This window comes from Aristolochia californica, unplaced genomic scaffold (assembly GCF_029961685.1).
Source record: "Aristolochia californica isolate CCGP_79_NKW_82.1479 unplaced genomic scaffold, dmAriCali1.0.hap1 SCAF_10, whole genome shotgun sequence".
In the NCBI taxonomy this organism is placed as follows: Eukaryota; Viridiplantae; Streptophyta; class Magnoliopsida; order Piperales; family Aristolochiaceae; genus Aristolochia; species Aristolochia californica.
In genome coordinates, this window is record NW_027181771.1 from 35,301,414 (window position 1) to 35,320,296 (window position 18,883).

General features: G+C 36.5%; 2 protein-coding genes across 2 annotated transcripts; one reads left to right on the top strand and one right to left on the bottom strand.

Moving 5' to 3' along the window:
• Window positions 1-62: 62 nt before the first annotated feature.
• On the bottom strand, window positions 63-13,023 carry LOC137938472 (myosin-1-like). The gene is made up of 24 exons (XM_068783427.1): window positions 11,889-13,023; window positions 10,399-10,500; window positions 10,123-10,266; window positions 9,876-10,026; window positions 9,761-9,788; window positions 8,385-8,550; window positions 8,162-8,225; window positions 8,022-8,035; window positions 7,850-7,934; window positions 7,316-7,419; window positions 7,095-7,233; window positions 6,668-6,786; window positions 6,435-6,587; window positions 6,266-6,355; window positions 5,371-5,448; window positions 4,411-4,569; window positions 3,301-3,504; window positions 2,920-3,125; window positions 2,699-2,834; window positions 2,419-2,548; window positions 2,190-2,336; window positions 1,918-2,036; window positions 1,469-1,681; window positions 63-800 (listed from the first exon to the last, which is right to left on the bottom strand). The coding sequence occupies exons 1-24, from the start codon at window positions 12,363-12,365 to the stop codon at window positions 330-332; spliced, it is 3,699 nt and encodes a 1,232-aa protein (XP_068639528.1). The 5' UTR covers window positions 12,366-13,023; the 3' UTR covers window positions 63-329.
• A 2,026-nt stretch (window positions 13,024-15,049) lies between these two features.
• LOC137942653 (uncharacterized) lies at window positions 15,050-17,564 on the top strand. Its single transcript, XM_068788381.1, has 3 exons — window positions 15,050-15,188; window positions 15,973-16,024; window positions 17,238-17,564. Exons 1-3 carry the CDS (start codon window positions 15,107-15,109, stop codon window positions 17,395-17,397), a joined length of 294 nt encoding a protein of 97 aa, XP_068644482.1. The 5' UTR covers window positions 15,050-15,106; the 3' UTR covers window positions 17,398-17,564.
• The last annotated feature ends 1,319 nt before the right edge of the window (window positions 17,565-18,883 follow it).

An 18,883-nucleotide genomic window follows, 5' to 3' on the forward strand; every position in this document is an offset into this window, starting at 1 on the left:
TATAAGGTCACATTATGTTACTTACGGAATCACAACAGATAATATACAAGTAGGCCCAAACCCCCAAGAAGAACCCTTTCTAGCCGCTTTCGGCTGTATAAACAGGCATTCTCTTCCACATTGGATAGATATTAACGATAACATGGTAAGATATAAAACACTTCCTCAGACTAGGATACATGCAAAATGTTGCAGCAAAATACCGGTGACCATGAACCTCATTGACAGGGCCAAAAGCCAAGGTTCCGTCTTCTTATCCCCCCAACGAGTGTCAAACAATGTCAAAGGAAACAGGCTAATAATTTTTCCCAGTGATCTGAAAGAGTACCTCATGTAGCCCTTGTAGTCTTTTTCGCCCACCACCTCTTCTTAAGCTTATTCGCCTCTGGGTTTCCAAGCTTCTGGAGAACTTGTTTTGTTTCCCCCAATCGAGCCTTAAAATCTCGCTTCCATGCAGTGAACCTGTGCTTCAGTCTCTGTAGCTCTTCAGCAGGATTCACGCTGGAAGCTGCATGGCCTGATTTTACTTCAATAATATATCCAGCATCATCATCAAACACTCTTTTCCGCTGCTCAAATTCAATTGCAAGGCGGCCAACTGCAGCATGGCCATTGGACAATCTTGCTTGTACATCTGAAGGGTGAATTGCAAATTTCACTGGTGTTCTAGGAGTTTGAGTCTCAATAGACAAAGCACCATCAGCGTCATAAAGGTTGCACGCAGGCGACACCTCAAGCCTTCCAGTTCGACCCACTGCCTCATCAACAGCAAAACTTCTCCTTGGTGCAGCTAGACTCATCTGCAATCATTTAAGATTTAGTGTCCAGCATGTGCACGTGTTTCTGAAAGAGACAGAACAGATGACTAGCGACCAAATATTGTGTAAATTAAACAGAAAATTTAGAGTGTCATTTTCACAACAACAAAAAAAAAAAAAACAGAATGACTCAAAAAGCATGTATATGATTTCAACTTTGATTGTCCCAAGAGGCTTTATATGCAGTTTCTTATTTTCTTTCAACAAAGGCAAACACTTCTCAAAATTCAAGTCAGCGATGGGCCTAACGTCACTAATATTCAAATTTTGATTAGTTCAATCAGGAAAGACTGGATAATTCCCAATCTAACACCCATACATTTTACCTCATGTTCTCCACTCAAAATCAACAATAATGACCCACTGACCACTAGTAACTGTACTAATTTTAAACTGCACAAGCATTAGTGCAGGTAAGTGTCCAATTTGGAAGCAAACAATCAAGAACAATGTAAATCTAGGAATCGTTTGTATCATGTTCGTCAACCTAGTTCTCAATACCAATTGCGAGTATTTATCGAAAAGGAAAAAGAAAAAGAAACAGAATTTAATTTTCCTCTCCTGAGAAACAGCCTGCACAAAGAAAAGTTATGTAGACTTGCGCTTCAGAGAAAGAAACAGTAAATTAGTATTTGTCCAGCGAGATTCACCTGTAAGGAAGTCATTTGTATCTGCCACAACTGTTCCATGGACTTCATTCTGTCCTCGTACTCTGACCACCTTTTCTCATATTGCTTTAATTGCTGCTGCAAAGAAGTATTTTCCTCTTCTTTTTGTCTCAGCACTGCCTCAGCACTTAAAACTCGTCTTTGGAGTTCTGCCAAAGCAGGAGAGTGGACCTCAACATGCACCTGTACAGAGTCCTGCTCCCACAAAATATGTCAATTTTCCTTTCACATCAAGTAAGAGAACCAGGAACAATAATGATCCACAAATCCATGTACAAATGCATCACAAAACCATTTCATACCAAGGGAACCATCACTTTTGAATACAATTGTTTACCCTTTGAAATATAATATGAGAATACAAATTTTTATGTTTCAAATATAATACTTATACGTGACTGAATTAAAAAAAAGATCATTAATTAAAATACCTCCATTCCTTGAACCTTTCTATCCACCTCACTTCCTCTCCTTGAACTCACACTATCCTTCAAACTTTCAAGATTCTGAAGCCTACCATAATGTCTTCTAGCCAGATACCCACGGACAACTACACAGGAAAAAAAAAACCCAAGGACAAGAAACTCCCTATCACAATCAGAAGTAACTGGAAATAGATTTTTCTGTTCTCGTTCTGGTGACCTTGACTGATCATTATCATAAAAGAGAAGAAAAAAAAATGAAAGAAAAATGGCCAGGTTACCTGACTGAACAACTACAACAGCCTTCTGATGCTCATCAAATGTTTTCCTACAAGTCTTCTGCCTGACAATTTTCTGTATGAGAACAATTGCTCTCCACCTCTTTACCAAAACCACAAACTCTTTCCTTGCATTTTCACCTCTGACAACTGCATAAGTGACCATACAGAAAAAATTATTCAAAGATCCCTCTACCCAAATTACTAAAACAAATAAGATCAGAAGCCTTACATGATTGTAGAGTTAATATTTCTTTCTTAAGTTCTATGAAGTAATGCCGAACTCGGTGACCACGGATGTACTTCTGAACCACAAGAATTCCTTGCAATTTGCGGTTTCTTGCATCTTCCAACACTCCAATCTGCAATCATCAAATCACAAACAAAAGATAACTGCTTCATTAGCTCTTCCCATCAATTTATTCAAGAGCTTCAATTACAGATCACTCTTTTCTAAATATTTAGTGGATGATTCAATTCTAAAACAGAATCAGCTGAAGAGTATTTTTTACCTGGCCGGTTCTGAAGAATAACTTTGTATATCCAACTTGATACATATCAGGACGGATACTGAACTGTTGAAGAATTGCAACAGAAATGCTTAATGAGTCCGAGGAGACAACATTCTCTAACAGAAGGAAAGCATATCTGCAAAAGCATACACCATATCAGGACTGATGGCAATAGATGACTTTTCGAGATACTGCAGAGTTAAAGTGCTGAGGATTGTTACCTTGTTGCAAATTGTTGATGAGTCATTCTAGTTGGATACCCTGACCTTGATATCCTCACTACCTCTAGGACTCCACAGCATCTGAGCTGCTGTAAGACGAGGTCTTTTTCATACAAGCCAGGAAGCTGCCTTCTATTTGGCTTTATACAGCGGACAAAATGAGGTGTAGTACTTTCTAATCGCTGCATCAATTTGAATAATTGACCCTGCAAGCAGCCAAGTAATCTTGTAAGTACATTTCAAGTCCAAGTTATGCATCCAGACCAGCACTTTCAATAAAATATCAATTGACATAATTATTGTCCTCTTTTCTGCCATCTAACTATTACTTAATAAGAAAACAAACTGCAAGATTGCAGCATAAGCAACAGCATTTTATACCTTGAATTTTGTCCCAACACTTTGCTTTTGGGAGCTGGCACCACCAACACGCCTTAGAGGACTAAGGGGTTTCCGAGAATGATTAAGCATATTAGAAGCAAACAACTGAGGTAGTTGAGTATTGCATGATGACAGAAGGAGGATAGAATCATAATACAGGGTCTCTCTGTTCTTCTCCAAGAAGCCACTTGTATCATACTTAACCTGATTGGGTACAGAGAACAACAGCCAATCATTTTTCCAGAAGAAACATGCACAAGGAATTATCATACAAAATAAGTTGTGTTTATCTACAGCAACAAAATGGATCAGACTAAGGTCCACAATCTGACACAAGAAACAAAGCTGGTGAACAATAACATTTTTTTTTTGTTTTTAAGAAAGGTTTTCTCAAGGACATCAAACCTCAGAAACTTAAAAAAACATTTCTTTCTCAACTAGTTATCCCCAGAAAACATGATTTTTTTCCACCACTCCATGATTTTTTCCATTACTGCATGCATGACAAAGACTAATACACTCCAAGATGTCAAACTCCATGTCCAAATGAAGACTATTACACCCTATTCAAGCAAAGAACAGCAAAAGTAAACAACTTAACTAGAGAAAGGATATTATAGCCAAAAGATCATGCTATGTGATCCAAAGAACTTAAGAGGAGAAAAACATAATACAGCCAAAGATCATGCTATGTGATCCCTCTCTCAAGATTATCTTCTATATGAGGAGTATGACAAGCAAAACAGTTTAATGGTTTTCGACAAGAAAAAGAATGAACAACTGCCAAAATAGCAGTTGATAATGCATTAATTACTTTTTGAGAATTAAATCAATTATAAAGGAAAATTTTCAGTGTCACGTTCTCAGTTCATATTATGTACTTTTTCAAGCTATTCCAATTCCTATCAGAATTAACAGTCTGAAAGTTGCAACTTTTACAACTTCCAATAGACAAATCAACTCCGTGAACAATAGACAAAATGACTAATCCAATGAATCAGGGTCGATAAGCATCCCTAAATTGCGATTGTCAGTGTACGACCATGGATTTAAACTCAGTTCAAACTACTCCATAATGACATCAGATATGTGATAGAAGAAAAAACCAACCTCTCCTGCATAGTGATGAACACTGAAAGCCCCACCCCTTTCACCTTTGAAACATGGATTAGAATTCAAGTGCTGCTTAAGCTTATGGGCGAAGGTCAAGTCAGTAGCTTTAGGAAAAGTTGATTCCTCATCCAATAATGACAATAAGCCAAGTGGTTTCTGCAAGGCAGTACAAACACAGGATCATTATCTGCCCTTCAAATTATTCAGATATACAGTATTATAAAATGTAACAAGTCAATGGATACGCTCTCAAAAATTTCTGATGCAGATGCTGAGACTCAAAGGCTACCACTTCAAGGTTCAGGATAGATCTCCTTAATATTAAAGTACATGCCTTAAAGAATATATGACCATTGCTATACATCCATGCTAAGTAAAATTAACTAACACAAAAAGTGACTAGGATTAACTCCTGGTTTCCACCCCCTGTTATTCCATCAAGCTCATTTGCACTCCAGCAGGATATGCAAAATTTTATTATCATTTGCTGGGCCCCTTGGTACTGACAGCTCTACAAGTGATAAGGCCTTAAAATTTGCCTCACATAACTTCGGTTCTTCCCTCCTGTAGAGGCAGTCATTATCAGCTGGTGCACTAAGAGGATATTCTTCCCCACCCTCCTCCTCTGGTGGCTCATTCATATTATGGACGAGATCAATACCCTGGCGGTCACTCTCTCCATCACATGGCTTCACAGCCCTATATGGCAGTAGATTCCTTAGCAAGAAGGGAGTGTTCTTCCGAGTTTAACTCTATTTCAAGAGAATGTAATTTAATTTTCTTACAGTTTATACCTTTTTTTCTCTAGTTGGCTCTGAGACACACCCATTGTTGTTGTATCTGTAGCGCACTTCGACTCTCTTAATAAAATTACTCACCATTCAAAAATAAAAGAAGTGGCTAGGATTTCACATATATCAGTAGTTGATCCACAAGGTGAAGCCAGATAATGTTTACCTTCTCAAATAGATTGAGGCACTCCTGATTGTCTTCAAAATCAACTTTTGTCCAATCAATTCCATCTTGGCTGTACTCCTGCAATTTACATTTTAATCATAATGAGATAATATAAATTATGTTATCTAATTAAAACGTACTGTTAGCATGACTGCACAGATATCATCTCGTTTACAAGTAAATGATTAACTGATAGGAATAGCTTGAAGTACAAAAACCAACAAACAGGCCATAAAAATCACCACTAAAGGAAGTAGTATTTTTTAGATAAAAACAAACTTATTTAGCTGTTCTGTAGCTACATAATCTCATTGACAAACAATACATGTTGCCATTGTACCAGGTCAACCAATTCATATGAAAAAAAAAGATTATTATAAGCATATAATGATGAGCATATGGTAAGCACTAGACAGTAGGAAAACTCAAGGTGACGTCATTTGAGGATTAACAGCTAATTTTACATTGACACTTAATCAGCACTTATTATATGCCCCCCCGCCCCCCCCCCCCCCCCAAAAAAAAAAAAAAAAACACACTATATGCAAGATGCAATGAGTTGCAGCCAGACATGTTTCTGCAACTGAAACCTTATTGGGGGGGGAAAAAAATTATAGACAACACATTACAAGCTAAAGTGACACTAAACTTAGCATCACAATTAAGCACTAGAAGAGCTCCACTTTGTCTATAATGCAATAATAAAACAATGTAATTTGCATGAGCTGTCTCAAAACTCTGTTGGCTTGGAGTTGAGCCCGGTTCCATCCCAAAATGACTAGCCACTTAGGATGCCAATTGCTTAACCAAATAACCCATTAACTTTTATTCTCATCAATATGAGACTTTGTCCCACTCAACAAACTCTAATTCAAAAAATGCATTGCATTCTGACCTCCTGTTCTAGTTTGAACAGATGTCGGTTGAAGTGTTGTTGCAGCCTTTCATTTGCATAATTGATGCAGAACTGTTCAAAGCTGTTCTTCTGAAAAGGCAAGAAACAAAAGCATGAGAACCCTTTTGGGAAGAGGAAACACTTACTACATCAAACATTAAACACACACATCAAAAGATTCAAATCCATAAATGTCGAGGATGATTATGGATCTTCCTGTTCTCCGTTTGCCCACTTCAAGTGATTTATTTATTTGTTCTACCAGCCAGTCAAACAAGCTGGAATAGATGGACTTTGCTAACGCATCTCTAATGTCGATAGCCTGTAAAAAAATAGAACAATAAAAAACTTGTCCCAAGCTTGTGTGTGGTATGTCAGGAAGAAAAGAAATTGGAAAAGTACCTGTGGCAATGTAAGCTTTTGGACTATGTCATCATTGCCAGCCCGAATTTTATGAGTAGACAAAGCAACCATCAAGTCACAGACATTGCAGCCCAACAACTTTGCAGCATTTGTGACACCTGTTACCATGTTCATTATGACCAAGTGAAATAGGTTTAAATCAGAGCATGTATAACCACTTGCCAACCAGTAACCCTCAAACACATCATCCAACCAATCAAGGAATTGCAAATAATGTAAGAAATGAGAAAAAAGCACTTTGAGAGGCATGCATATCCAACAAAACTATTTTTTAAAGAAGATTATTTTATTAAAAGAAGTATAAGCGCAACAAAAAGGAGGGGGTGAGAGAGATTTTCAAAACTTTGCACTTAGAAATAATGATGCTACAAGACAAAGCAAAACATGAATGCACCAGCACCTTTACCTTCATCATTTACTACTTCCACATGGTTTTCATTGTCAATAACTGGAAAAGAAATGTTTCCCAGCCATAGAACAGCAGCTAGCAATGCAAATGCATTCTCTTGATCCTCTTTGCATATTTGAACAACATCTAGGGCTGCCTAATCAAATTGAGAACATGAATAAATAAAATATACTGACATGTTTTGGCAACTTCAAAACATAAAAGAACTGAAATGTTACCATCAAAGTATGAAACCTTTGACCATCATTAACATCATTAATAATCAAGCAATCACTCTGCCTTAAATACTCATAACTGCTGGCTGATTTCAGGTTGTATCGTTCTGCAAAGAAAAATAACATTCACTAAACAAAAATGCTTTACTCCATGAAAATTAAATCTAATTAATGTAGAAATTTGTCGGAAAATACAGACTGTGTACAGCTGTAAATATAGTATGTACAGCACGTGGGAAAATACAGTCCGTGTACAGCTGTGAATACAGCATGTGCATCATGTGGGAAAATACCATTCGTGTACAACTGTGACTATTTGACTTTCTCTAGTGATTGTAATTCCTGATTTGTAGGGATTAGGATTAGATTTTGATTTAATTCTGATTTGATTCTGATTTGTATTTCCAGGATTAGGTAGTTACCTAATATTGTGACACTCTACTGTACATGTAAATCATTATAATTCGTTTCTCATTTAATTTTCAATACAATTACCCAAGCTCGACATATTTTATCGAAAATAAAAGTTGAATATACCTCTAAGAGCTGGAGGAGCTCCAGCACAAAGTTGATAGAAAATATGATATGACCTTTCTCCTTTTGCCCGCTGAACCACTCTTGACTGCCGGAAATGAACAACTAAAATTGGCATGAAAATAGAAACAGAATGTAAATGCCATATAAAATTTCAGATGGCACTCAGACATACCTTCTCCAGTAGAACTGATGAGCAAATTTTGAATGCAGAGACAGAAAAGAACAACAAAAAAAAAAGGAATCAGCATTAAGCAAATAATAAGAACCACAAGATCAAATGATTTACAAATATTACGTTAAAGGCATTCTTACATGTCTGAATCTCAGCACCACAAATTTTTCCCATTGTGCTAAAATGGATTTCTATCAGTTTCCCCTGTATAATCACCAAGCACCTTTAGGATAGTCCTCACAAAAACAGAAAAAAAAAATTCACGGAATATGAGATCATTGAGGGAACCCAAAGATCCAGAGATTACTATTACATATGAACTAGAAGAAGAGTATCCTCAGTTATAAAAGAGAACAAACTTACAAAACGACTCGAATTGTCATTTCTTGATGTCTTCGCATTCCCAAATGCTTCCAGTATGCAATTTGTTTGAAGAACTTCATTTTCTATTCCACTGCCGCCTCCAAGCGCAGCCAAATACTGCATTGCGATTTTTGCTGTTTCAGTTTTACCAGCTCCACTTTCACCACTGCAGTTGATGTCAAACATTGAAACATCAAACATAAATACAGAATATTCGAAGACATGTCTAGAAGTCAGGACATAACTCTCAACCAAGGAAAAGTGCAAAAAACTTGTCCTTTGAACAACATAAGAAGAAGAATCAATCAGTAAAAATAGAAAGACTACATCATGAATTCTTTGCATTTACTATTTCATAAAGGGTGACACTATTTAGATTTGTTTGAGATAATGTCCATCCCAAATTACTAGTCAAATTAGAAGGTCATTTCCCAATAAATAACCATATGACTTTTCTTAACACTAATCTAAGTAGGGCTATTCCCATTAACAACTAGCAATGTAATGATTTATTTTGAAGCATTCACATAAATCACCAGGTACAAACCAGTCCTAAGAGAATTACTCAAATTTGACATCCATAATTCAAAGGTAATAGATTGTGCAGGCCCAGATACCAACTGCTCACTAAATGGTTATCTACGGAGTGGTTCATAGAGTTTTCAAAGGAGTGAAAAAAGATATTAGGAGAATGACGGTGAAGCAGATTGTGTGAAAGAATAGAACATCTGCAATAAATTAGTATGAAAATATAGATGGTGAGTCAGCTAGTAACTGCAATTCTTTTTCTAGTTCAGTAGATTTAAGATTTTACCCTAACTTAACCACATTGAAAATGACACACTTTCTAGTTTATTTTTTAAACACAAACTTTTCACTAGTCTAAGATAACTTATTACACCTCCCAAGCTAAATAAGTTCCTGATAGACTCATATTACAATGTCTCAACTAAACGGACAAACTTCTGATTCATCAAGCCACGTCTAGAGCTATCATCACCCTGTAAGGCTCACTATTTAACCTCGTTCTTGAAATCTAGCACGACGGGACACAGGATTTCATCGGAGCCCATTTTATATTTTGGGGATCTCTCCAGTAAGTGAAGGTAGCAGTCTTTCCAAATTTCTCAACAGCCTTCAACCAGATAACTTTTCCATGAACTTAAGCCCGATTACCAAGTAACCTGCACTTCAAATCCCTACTTTAAATCAATTTAAACAGGGAGATAAAAATTCTCTAGAAAAACAACACCAGAAATTCTCTCGCACATTAAAGCCAACTTGAGAGCAAACCACAGACAAACTCAATACATACAGGCAAATTACAAAATCGTATATTCAAATTCAAAAACCAGCAAAGTGCATTTTTGGCATACCTTATAATGATGGATTGATTTATTTCATCTGCATAATCCACAAAAATATTCGATCAACCAAAAATAACCAATAAAAATGAAGAAAATGTTTCTCAAAAATATCTTCCATCTCAACCTCTCATCATCTCCGTGAAGGCCTTATCTGCAATTGCATAGACATGGGGCCGATCATTAAGTTTCTGCCTGTAAGCTGCTACAAAATCATTTCCATACAGTGGTACCTCTTTAAAGGGGTTGATAGCCACCAATACAGGGCCTGCTTTAGTCTACATATACAAACCAAAAATATTGGTAATAAGCATCTAGCCAAGCACAACATGCCGTTAGTAGTAAAAAAAATAATGTTGCAGCCAAACACTTACATAAACCTCATCTTTAGAATATCTTTTCTGAAGATTGTGAAGAACAGAAGGCTCATTCAAGTAACTAAGCTGGATGAGATCATCTATGCCCTCAAGGATATCCGGATTTGCAGGCAGGATGTTTTCTGTCGATACAGTTTTAATCTGATAGAAACAACAGTATTCAGGTATAAGTTTTACTAGCTTAAGTTGTCAAGCAAGTTTCTGAAGCGTTTGAGGAAGCCTGAATCAAGTTCTTTGGAGAAAAAGAACAGGAAAAGACACATTCTGACTCACATTGCCTCCTGCAAGCAATACACAGACATCCTCCCCAGAAATTGACTGTATCTTTCCTAATTCCCAATCACCCTGGGGAAGACGACACCAAACACGAAGTTTCTGAAACCAAAAAAATAGCTTGAATATGATTAACCAAAGCATATAAAAAAAAGCAGGTTGAGCTTCAAAAGCCTGTGAAAAAACAAGGCATATGGGCCAAACGGGAGTTTCTGAAACAGAAATGACATATTTCAAGTCTGATGCAGGTTTTCCAGTCTTGTTGCAAGCAAAAGAGAGCTTTTTTCATGCAACTTGTGATTGTGACAACAGATACAACAATCCAAGAATAGTAAACAAGCTCCAAAATAATCCACACAACTATCTATCAAATGTTTAATTTCCTCAGTAAGAAAAACTATAGAAACCAGGTTACCGTTTTTTCTGTCTATGCCAAAAATGCCAATTTCATATCAAGCTCAAGCACTGCCCCCCTTGCTAAGAAAGGAAAATTTTGGTCTTTTTGAGGTGTTCTTGCAATGAAATTAGATTTTTAAAAAATGAAAGAGAGAAGGGAGGGGAGAGAAGCAAAGATTGATTGATCTTAACACCTATCATCAGCCTTACCAGCAACAATAAAAATGTGAAAGGCCACAAACATATATACTACTGATGATTAAACTACTTTACTATAATAACAGGCTCCCAGATGCTTTGTTTCCTGTCAGGGACCTTCAGTCTCAGTTCACTTCATTATCCAACCATTCTTAAAGCTTTGGAGATAGCAAACCAATGTAAAAACCTTTCCTCATTTCTATGGTATATCACTGCAAACTGAAAGGCATTAGACCCCATGAAAACAATAAAAGTTGTTCTTGAGATCAGGTGGAACTCTCCGAGTCTCCATAGAAAACAATTCAAATATGTCAAGATGTAATTTTAGGCTGGTCTTAAAAGATTACATGGCCTGTAAATTTTATAAACACAGTAGTTATTTCCTTAACATAAAACAGATCTGCCAACCCACATTCTACCAGTTTCAAGAAGTTTCTCATTCTCTCTGTGGACTAACATTCAATTCACTTCCAGAGCTTAAAGAAGTCAAACTCAGTGCCACTGTCTATCAGAGTAATTGTGGACTATACTAGGACAGTGACTAAATTGAAGGCATCTTTATCTTGTCTTCTCTTTTGTTGAGAATTTAATATCGACCGGGCCGATCCCTCTTATATTCATGTTGCCCCTTCACTAATGCCTCGAGGTTTTAGCGCAACTGGTTTCAATATGGTATCAGAGCAAGGTAGGTCCCGAGTTCAAGTCTCGCTCCCACCTGTTTCCACCAGCCACAAATGGCAACGTGCGGGGGAGTGTTGAGAATTTAATATCGACCGGGCCGATCCCTCTCATATTCATGTTACGCCTTCACTAATGCCTCGAGGTTTTAGCATAACTGGTTTCAATATCTTTGTCAGAACAGTCAACGAATCTCTTTATAAGTACAATGAGCATACCTTCTTCAAAACATAGTCCACAAGGTCGCCCAACTCAGATTCCTGACGCACAAATGGCACTGGAACCAGCTTCCCTCCAGAATCTACACCTTGAGTTTCTTCAGACGCTTCAAAACAATTCTCTTTGTCCAGTACCTTTGCATATGGAGTCTCTGCAGGTTGTTCGGTCTTTATTGCCTTTATGCTCCCAAATATACCGCCTCTGAAAGCCGATTCTTTGTCCACTGCGATATTCAATTCCCTTCTCTTATTCTTATCCTTCTTTTCAGGATCATCGGGTGGATATTCAACTGGAGTATCACCAATCTTGAAATTGATGCACAGTGACCGTCTAGAAGGGGGCAACCTTCCCCGCGAAGACGGGCGAACAGGTAATGCTGGCGGAACATCCTTTGGTCGCTCGTCACGGCACCTGATTGAATCAAGCATTTCTTCCAGGGAGCTTCTCGCCATCGAGGAGGGGGACACTGACAACATGATTTCAAAACACTACTTTCCTTCAACACGTCGAAACACAAAACTACCAGAGATTCCATGCTTCATTGTTTAACATCGTCATTAAACTTTCCGAACGCAAACACCATACTCTCCCCCTTTTTCTCCCAAACTCAACCGCCCAGATATTTATTTCTCAAAAACGTGGAAATTCTTGAACTGCATCCAACTCAATAATTTAAAGAAATCTCCCATAACCAGGCACGGAACAAACCTAAAATATAGGAACTCTTGAAGTCACAAACTGCATGTGCTTTTTACGTGAACCAAAAAAAAAAAAAAATAGAAGGCACGTCAAGTTCCTCTATTCGCCACCCAATTACCCCGCCACTAGCCTTCAATAAAACAACCACAGAAAAGCTTAGCAGACGCGAGCGCCCAAAGCAAATCAACCACAAAAACCACTATACTCTCTCGACTTCGAATCTAGTCCAACCAAAAACCCTCAAACCTCCCCAAAATTCTTCCCCTCTGATCAGAATCCCCTCCAAAACAACTTACTAAGAACTGCAACCGCAAACGCAACCGTCACCGTGATGCAAGAATGACAGTCAGCATTATTTTGCCATACAATCTCAGGTTGGGTAGTATGCCGCGTCTATCAACTTCGAACGAGTAACGGTTTAAAAGACCGGCAGTCCCTCTCCTCAAAGACAAAACTGAAGGTAGATGATACAAATCGTCGCAAAAATATTATATAATATACAGTAGCTGGAACATATCATATATTCATCGAAAATGTTACCTAAAACACGAGTGGTGTAGAAGAAGTGCATTGGCTTTGTCCCACCTCTTAACATCTCTTTAGAGTAATCAAAGAAGTTAGGAGGTTCTTTCTACTATCAAAACCCTTAAAAGCAAGATACCATAATTATCTTGGTTGGAAGAGAGCTACATGACCGTGTCTACAATCATTAGGCTGCTTTGACACCACTTGGCTTGGTTGATTAAAGGCACTAATGATGTTGTATTAGTTCATGAGTCAATATCAATTATTTTAAACTATATCATTATAATGAATATTCAATTAATGTAATGTGACAAGTGGTAATGAAATGGATATAATGAGGGGTGTGACCTAGATTTTTTTTAATAAGAGCTTTTTTATTTTAATAATAATATAAATTAAATCGACTTTAATTTATACTGACTAAAAAAACGAGAAAGATTGTAATGAAATGTTATATTTTTGCTAGTAAGTAATATTATTATAAGGTTGTCATGTTAAAGATAGTAGCACAAATTGGTGTTTGGTATCATATCAGAGCATTCTCGATAGATAATACGTGTTAATACAAACCATGAGTTGAGTTTTATTGGGGATTTCGTATAAAATTTTAAAGCTAAATTGTCGACTCCCCCCCTAAAAATAAAAATAAAATAAAATAAAATAATTGACACGTATTACCCAATATACATTTCAAAAGATATATACTCTAAATATTATTTTATCATAATAAAATATATTATTTAAAAATTGTAACCTACAAATTTATCAAATTACCCACTAATAATGAAATTAATAAACAATGGCTAAATTTAATCTCCATGCATTCATCAAAATAAAACAAGAGAAAAAAGCAACAAATAACCCTAGTCTATCTTGTACTCATTATCCATGATAGCCAAATCAAAGTCAACGTTTCGTTAAAAATCATTTAAGTAAAAGCCACACCACCATGAATGCACCGAACCATTGACCGGAATCCAATTTCAACTAATTTTTTCAAAAAAATCCAAAAGTTGGGTTTAATATCACTTTAAGCGAAGAAACTTCTCAAGATCAAATTGCCCTTTTTAAACCTTTGAATTAGCCATGTTGCTACCCGGTCAAAAACTTAATTGCATTAGACTTTTTTGTTAATACTATTATATCATGTTACTTTAAAGTTAAAAGTGAGAGTAAATGGTGTTGAAAAGGCCAATGCCCAATATTTACAAACTGACTAAATTAAACATGTGCTTAAATGAGCTAAATTGACCTTATTTGTTTTTTAAAGTAGTGTACAATATTGATACAAGGTGGGCATGGGTCAGGTCGGGGTTAGGTTTCCTAAAACCCAAATTCAACCCTGATCCGTAACCCTAAAACTTGAACCTGAAAAAAACCCACACAAATCCCGAATTGTCCCTGTAACCTTGTCCGTGCTTTGTCGTTGTAAATCCGACAATTTAGGTTAAGTATATTTAAAATTATAAATGAATATATGTAATTATTTAACCTTTATAAAATAATTTGATTGATAATAATTATTTTAGGTAAAAAAATTAATTAAAGTCCAACTTCTAGCCTTTTCATCAATTGAATCAGACCCATTAAATTCTATGTCAAACTCGAACGAGACCTATTTATTAATCGGTCAGGAGAATAAAAATTATTCCAACTAGGAATCAAAATCCGATTTAGATACATAAAAATTAGAGTTAGATCAACTGAGTCTGATCGGTACTCGTTAACCCGGTGACCAGACTCGCAACAAGTTAGAAGAGATTCAGTCGGAACGGAAGAACCGAATCCCTGCTTAGGAGTCGACTAGCCCTGTCTAAAATTTGATATGACCCACTTGAGTCGTGAGTCAACTCGGAGAGTCCATGAATCTTATTAATAACTCGGTTCGAGTCGAGTGAAATAAATAAATTGCCACCGCGTCGCACATACGGGCGTCTCAAATTTGTTACTTTTCGAAATCCCTAATTCTGTCGATCGGCTACTGCGACTCAACATGGCGAAGAAGAGGAACAAGAACAAAAGTGGTACAGTTTCGATGGACATCTCTACCGATACTTCACAGGATCTTCCACAGGGTATGGTTAGGTTTTACACTTCATTTTCCGTTTTTTTTTTTTTTTGGTGTTTTCTTGTTGTTGTTGCTTTCAGACCGCGAATTTGTGTCGTATTTGGAAACTCGACTTTTGTTTTAACAGTTGAGGAAGATATATGACGTTCTTTTTATTGATAATAATTGGATGCAGTTGAACTGAAGTAAATATTCTGCTAGAGTGTTGTTGAGTTCTCTAATTGTATGTTGGAAGATGTGTTGCATTCTTTAGCTTTTGAGAATTGGATGTATCGGATATGGAGGAAATTTTCTGCTAGGATCTCGTTGAGTTCTTTAATTGTACGTTGGAAGCTCCTCGAGTATTTAGATATCTCTATGAGGATGACTGCAAGCTCTTCATCTGATTGTTTATCTTCTTCGTAGTTCAGAGAATTATATTTTATTTATTTTCAAGATTAATCAAAGACAGTTATTTACCATATATGGTCATGGTTTGCTTGAAGCCACTGGAAAGCTACACTGCTGTTTCACGAACGAAGTTCCATTTCTTTTACATTATATTATTCAGTTTTACATATTTTTAGTGATTTAGTTGTTTCCTTTCATATTCTTTTTATTACATATGGTGACGCTATAGTTGTTGACACTTGAATTTCACTTGCTTTATTTGTTGTAAACAGTAGTAAGATATCTGCAATACTCTATACAATCAAATACATGAACGTGAGGAATGGGCAAAATATAAACACAATTTGTTCATCATCACATCTTTTTATTTTCAAGGACCATCTAACTTATAGTGTATGCAGCAATGGACACATCGGAGGGGAAAATTTCAAACCCGACTCTTGGAGTTGTGAGGTTAGCAACCACTGACACTGATTCTTTACTTCTATTTGTCACAATGTCAAGCAAGAAAATTTGTATAAATTGAAGGGTTCATTGAATGGGATCATAATAAACTGAAAATTTAATGCCCTTTTTTGTGAATTTTGCTTTAATTTATTTCTAAGACTGCAGCCAATTTAACTGGTATTTTTTTTTTTTTCATACATACAAGTAGTTCTTTGAACATAAAAGTATTCAAATAACTTATACATCAGAAGAAACTCAATCTGCTCTATGTTTTTTGACTTCAAATGTTTCTGAAAAGTTTAAGAAATCATTTATTTGTTTGTTCTTTCTTGGGCATGTTATCTAAGATGACTCCGATGGTGTTATGTATCTGGTAAAGAAGAAAGAACTTTAATATTGAAAGCATAGGATAATTCATAAAGCCTGTCAGTTGCGTCATACAGAAGATTATTCATTTCTAAATTGGCTTTCTGGAAGATGGCTTATGCCTGCAAGTGATTTTTGCAGTGTTGCAAAAACAGGTGTCTAATCACTGAGACAGTAACCATGTCATTTCTAATTTTCTGAGCTGAGACATCGGTTGTTCATCTAAAATGAAGTATAGGGTTCTAGGACCGCAATTCTGTTTTTTCAAAGATTAGTTGAACACACTTGAGACAGCCCATGTGAGTTGATCTAGATGCCTCATACTAATAAATTCCTGATATGGTCATTGAACTAGATGTTCAATCCACAGATAATGATCCTTAATAAATTATGATTTTAAAAACTTAGCTTGGCTGAAGGCAAATAAAACAATAAAGTTGGCAAATGATAGAGAGGAATGGAAAATGTTCTGCACTGAACATTGTTTTATTTTTTACGTTGATAAATTTAATGGGGAAAATCATTAAATTTGAGGTGGCATATATAATAATTGTTGTATTGATTAAAAATACGCAAATAATTGTCTTTGATTTGTTTCCCCCAGTTTTACTCTCTTTTGCTCTTTGCTTCTCAGTTTGCCTGAATTTTCTGCTCAGCCTCAGGCACTAGTTGTGGGCTGCAATTTTTTTGCTGGCTTTCTGTTACTTATTTTGAATATTTTTACGTAAAAGGATTATTCAAGTAATGCTCAGTTTATTGCAAATGGTGGTTGTGATTGAGAATTTTGTTAATTTTTTTTTAAAGTTCCTAAGTTTTTAATTTTCTTTTCATTTTTGGGAAATTTCTGAAACAGAAAAATAAAAAAAGGAGCACCAGTGCGAAGGTCCAAAACCGTCCGGAAGCAAAAAGCTATTGATAAAGCCGTATCTAAAAATCAGCAATCTGAGGAGAAGTTTTCAAAGAAGAAAAGCAAACTAACGAGGATTCAGGCTGCAAAATCGTTATACCACTGATATCAGGTTGGTGGTGAGCGGTGAGTGGTGACATTGACCCCCTTGATGGGGGAAAGTATGTTTATTGTCGAGAGCTAACCAATCTAAAAACATTTCCTCATTTCTGTGGTATATCACTGCTAACTGCAAGGGCATGAGACCCCATGGAAACAAAGGAGGTTGCTTTTGAGGTCATGATATCCACCAAACCACATTACAATTTTAAAAGTTACATAATTATAGGAGTTCCATCCGAAGAATCCTACAACTTCACAAGAGCAATATCCAGAGGGAACTCTCAGTGGCAAAGGTTTCAAATATGTCAAGATGTTCTTTTAAGCTGGTCTTAAAAGATAATATCACCCATAAATTTTGTGAACCCAGTTGTTATTTCCTTAATCCACATCCACCAGTTTCAAGACTTTTTTCTCATTACCTCTATGGACTAACATTCAATCCACTTCCAGAACTTAAAAAGAGTCAAAACTCAGTGCCACAGTCTTTAGAGTAATTGTGTACTAGGACAAGGATGAAATTGAAGGTATCTTTATCTTTACTTCTCTTTGTCCTAAAGGTAAGAAGGATCGCTTTGAAAGTACAATGAGTATACCTTCTTCATTACATAGTCCACAAGGTCACCCAACACAGATTCCTGACGCTGGAATCGGCGTCACCGCAGAATCCACACCTTGATTATTTTCAGACGTTCCAAAACAACTATCTTTGTCCAGCACTGCATATGGAGAGTCTGCAGGTTGCTCGGTCTGTATTACCTTTTTGCTCCTAAAGATACTGCCTCTGAAAACCGATTCTTTATCCACTGCGAAATTCAATTCCCTTTTCTTTCTTCTTATCCTGCTTTTCAGGATCATTGGGTAGGTATTCAACTGGCGCATCAATAATCTTGAAATTGATGGACAGTGACTGTCTACAACGGGGCGATCTTCCCCGCGAAGTTGGGCCATCAGGGAATGCGGGTGGAACGTCCTTAGGCCGCTTTTTCACGGCTTCTGATCGAATCCAGCATTCCTTCACGCCATCGAGGAGGGAGATATTGGTACCATGATTCCTTTCATCGTCAAGCCTAACTCTCTCCCCTTCTCTCCCAAATTCAACCGCCCATATATATAATATGTATTTCTGGGAACTCTTGAATTGTATCCAACTCAATAATTTAAAATAAATCTCCGGTATTCGGTACCGAACTCCAAAAACTCTGGTACAAGGTCCACACCTTCTTCTCTAGGCGGACCTTTTCTCGCTCTTATGCCACCTTCTCTCTTTTGGTGGAACTATTTTACTATCTCATTTGCTTGTATGGTGCTTAATGTCTTTATTCTCTAATTTGATTTTGGGTAGTGGTCTTATTATAACCTGCTTTATTTTAACAGTCTATTAACTTATAATCTTAATAATTGATCTATATTTTATTTGATTTTAACAATTGATTGATTGTTTAACAAAAAACCTATGTCTTGATCATCGAGAGCTTTGACTTTGAAATCTT

Bases quoted from the DNA above. Each gene is read 5' to 3' on its own strand.
- LOC137942653 (XM_068788381.1), top strand. From the start codon at position 15,107: ATGGCGAAGAAGAGGAACAAGAACAAAAGTGGTACAGTTTCGATGGAC. The intron at 15,189-15,972 runs GTATGGTTAGGT...TAGTGTATGCAG, and splicing joins TTCACAGGATCTTCCACAGG to CAATGGACACATCGGAGGGG. The intron at 16,025-17,237 runs GTTAGCAACCAC...TTTCTGAAACAG, and splicing joins CCGACTCTTGGAGTTGTGAG to AAAAATAAAAAAAGGAGCAC.
- LOC137938472 (XM_068783427.1), bottom strand. From the start codon at position 12,365: ATGTTGTCAGTGTCCCCCTCCTCGATGGCGAGAAGCTCCCTGGAAGAA. The intron at 9,789-9,875 runs GTTGAGATGGAA...TGGATTATGCAG, and splicing joins CTTCACGGAGATGATGAGAG to ATGAAATAAATCAATCCATC. The intron at 8,551-9,760 runs GTATGCCAAAAA...CATCAACTGCAG, and splicing joins AATCAATCCATCATTATAAG to TGGTGAAAGTGGAGCTGGTA.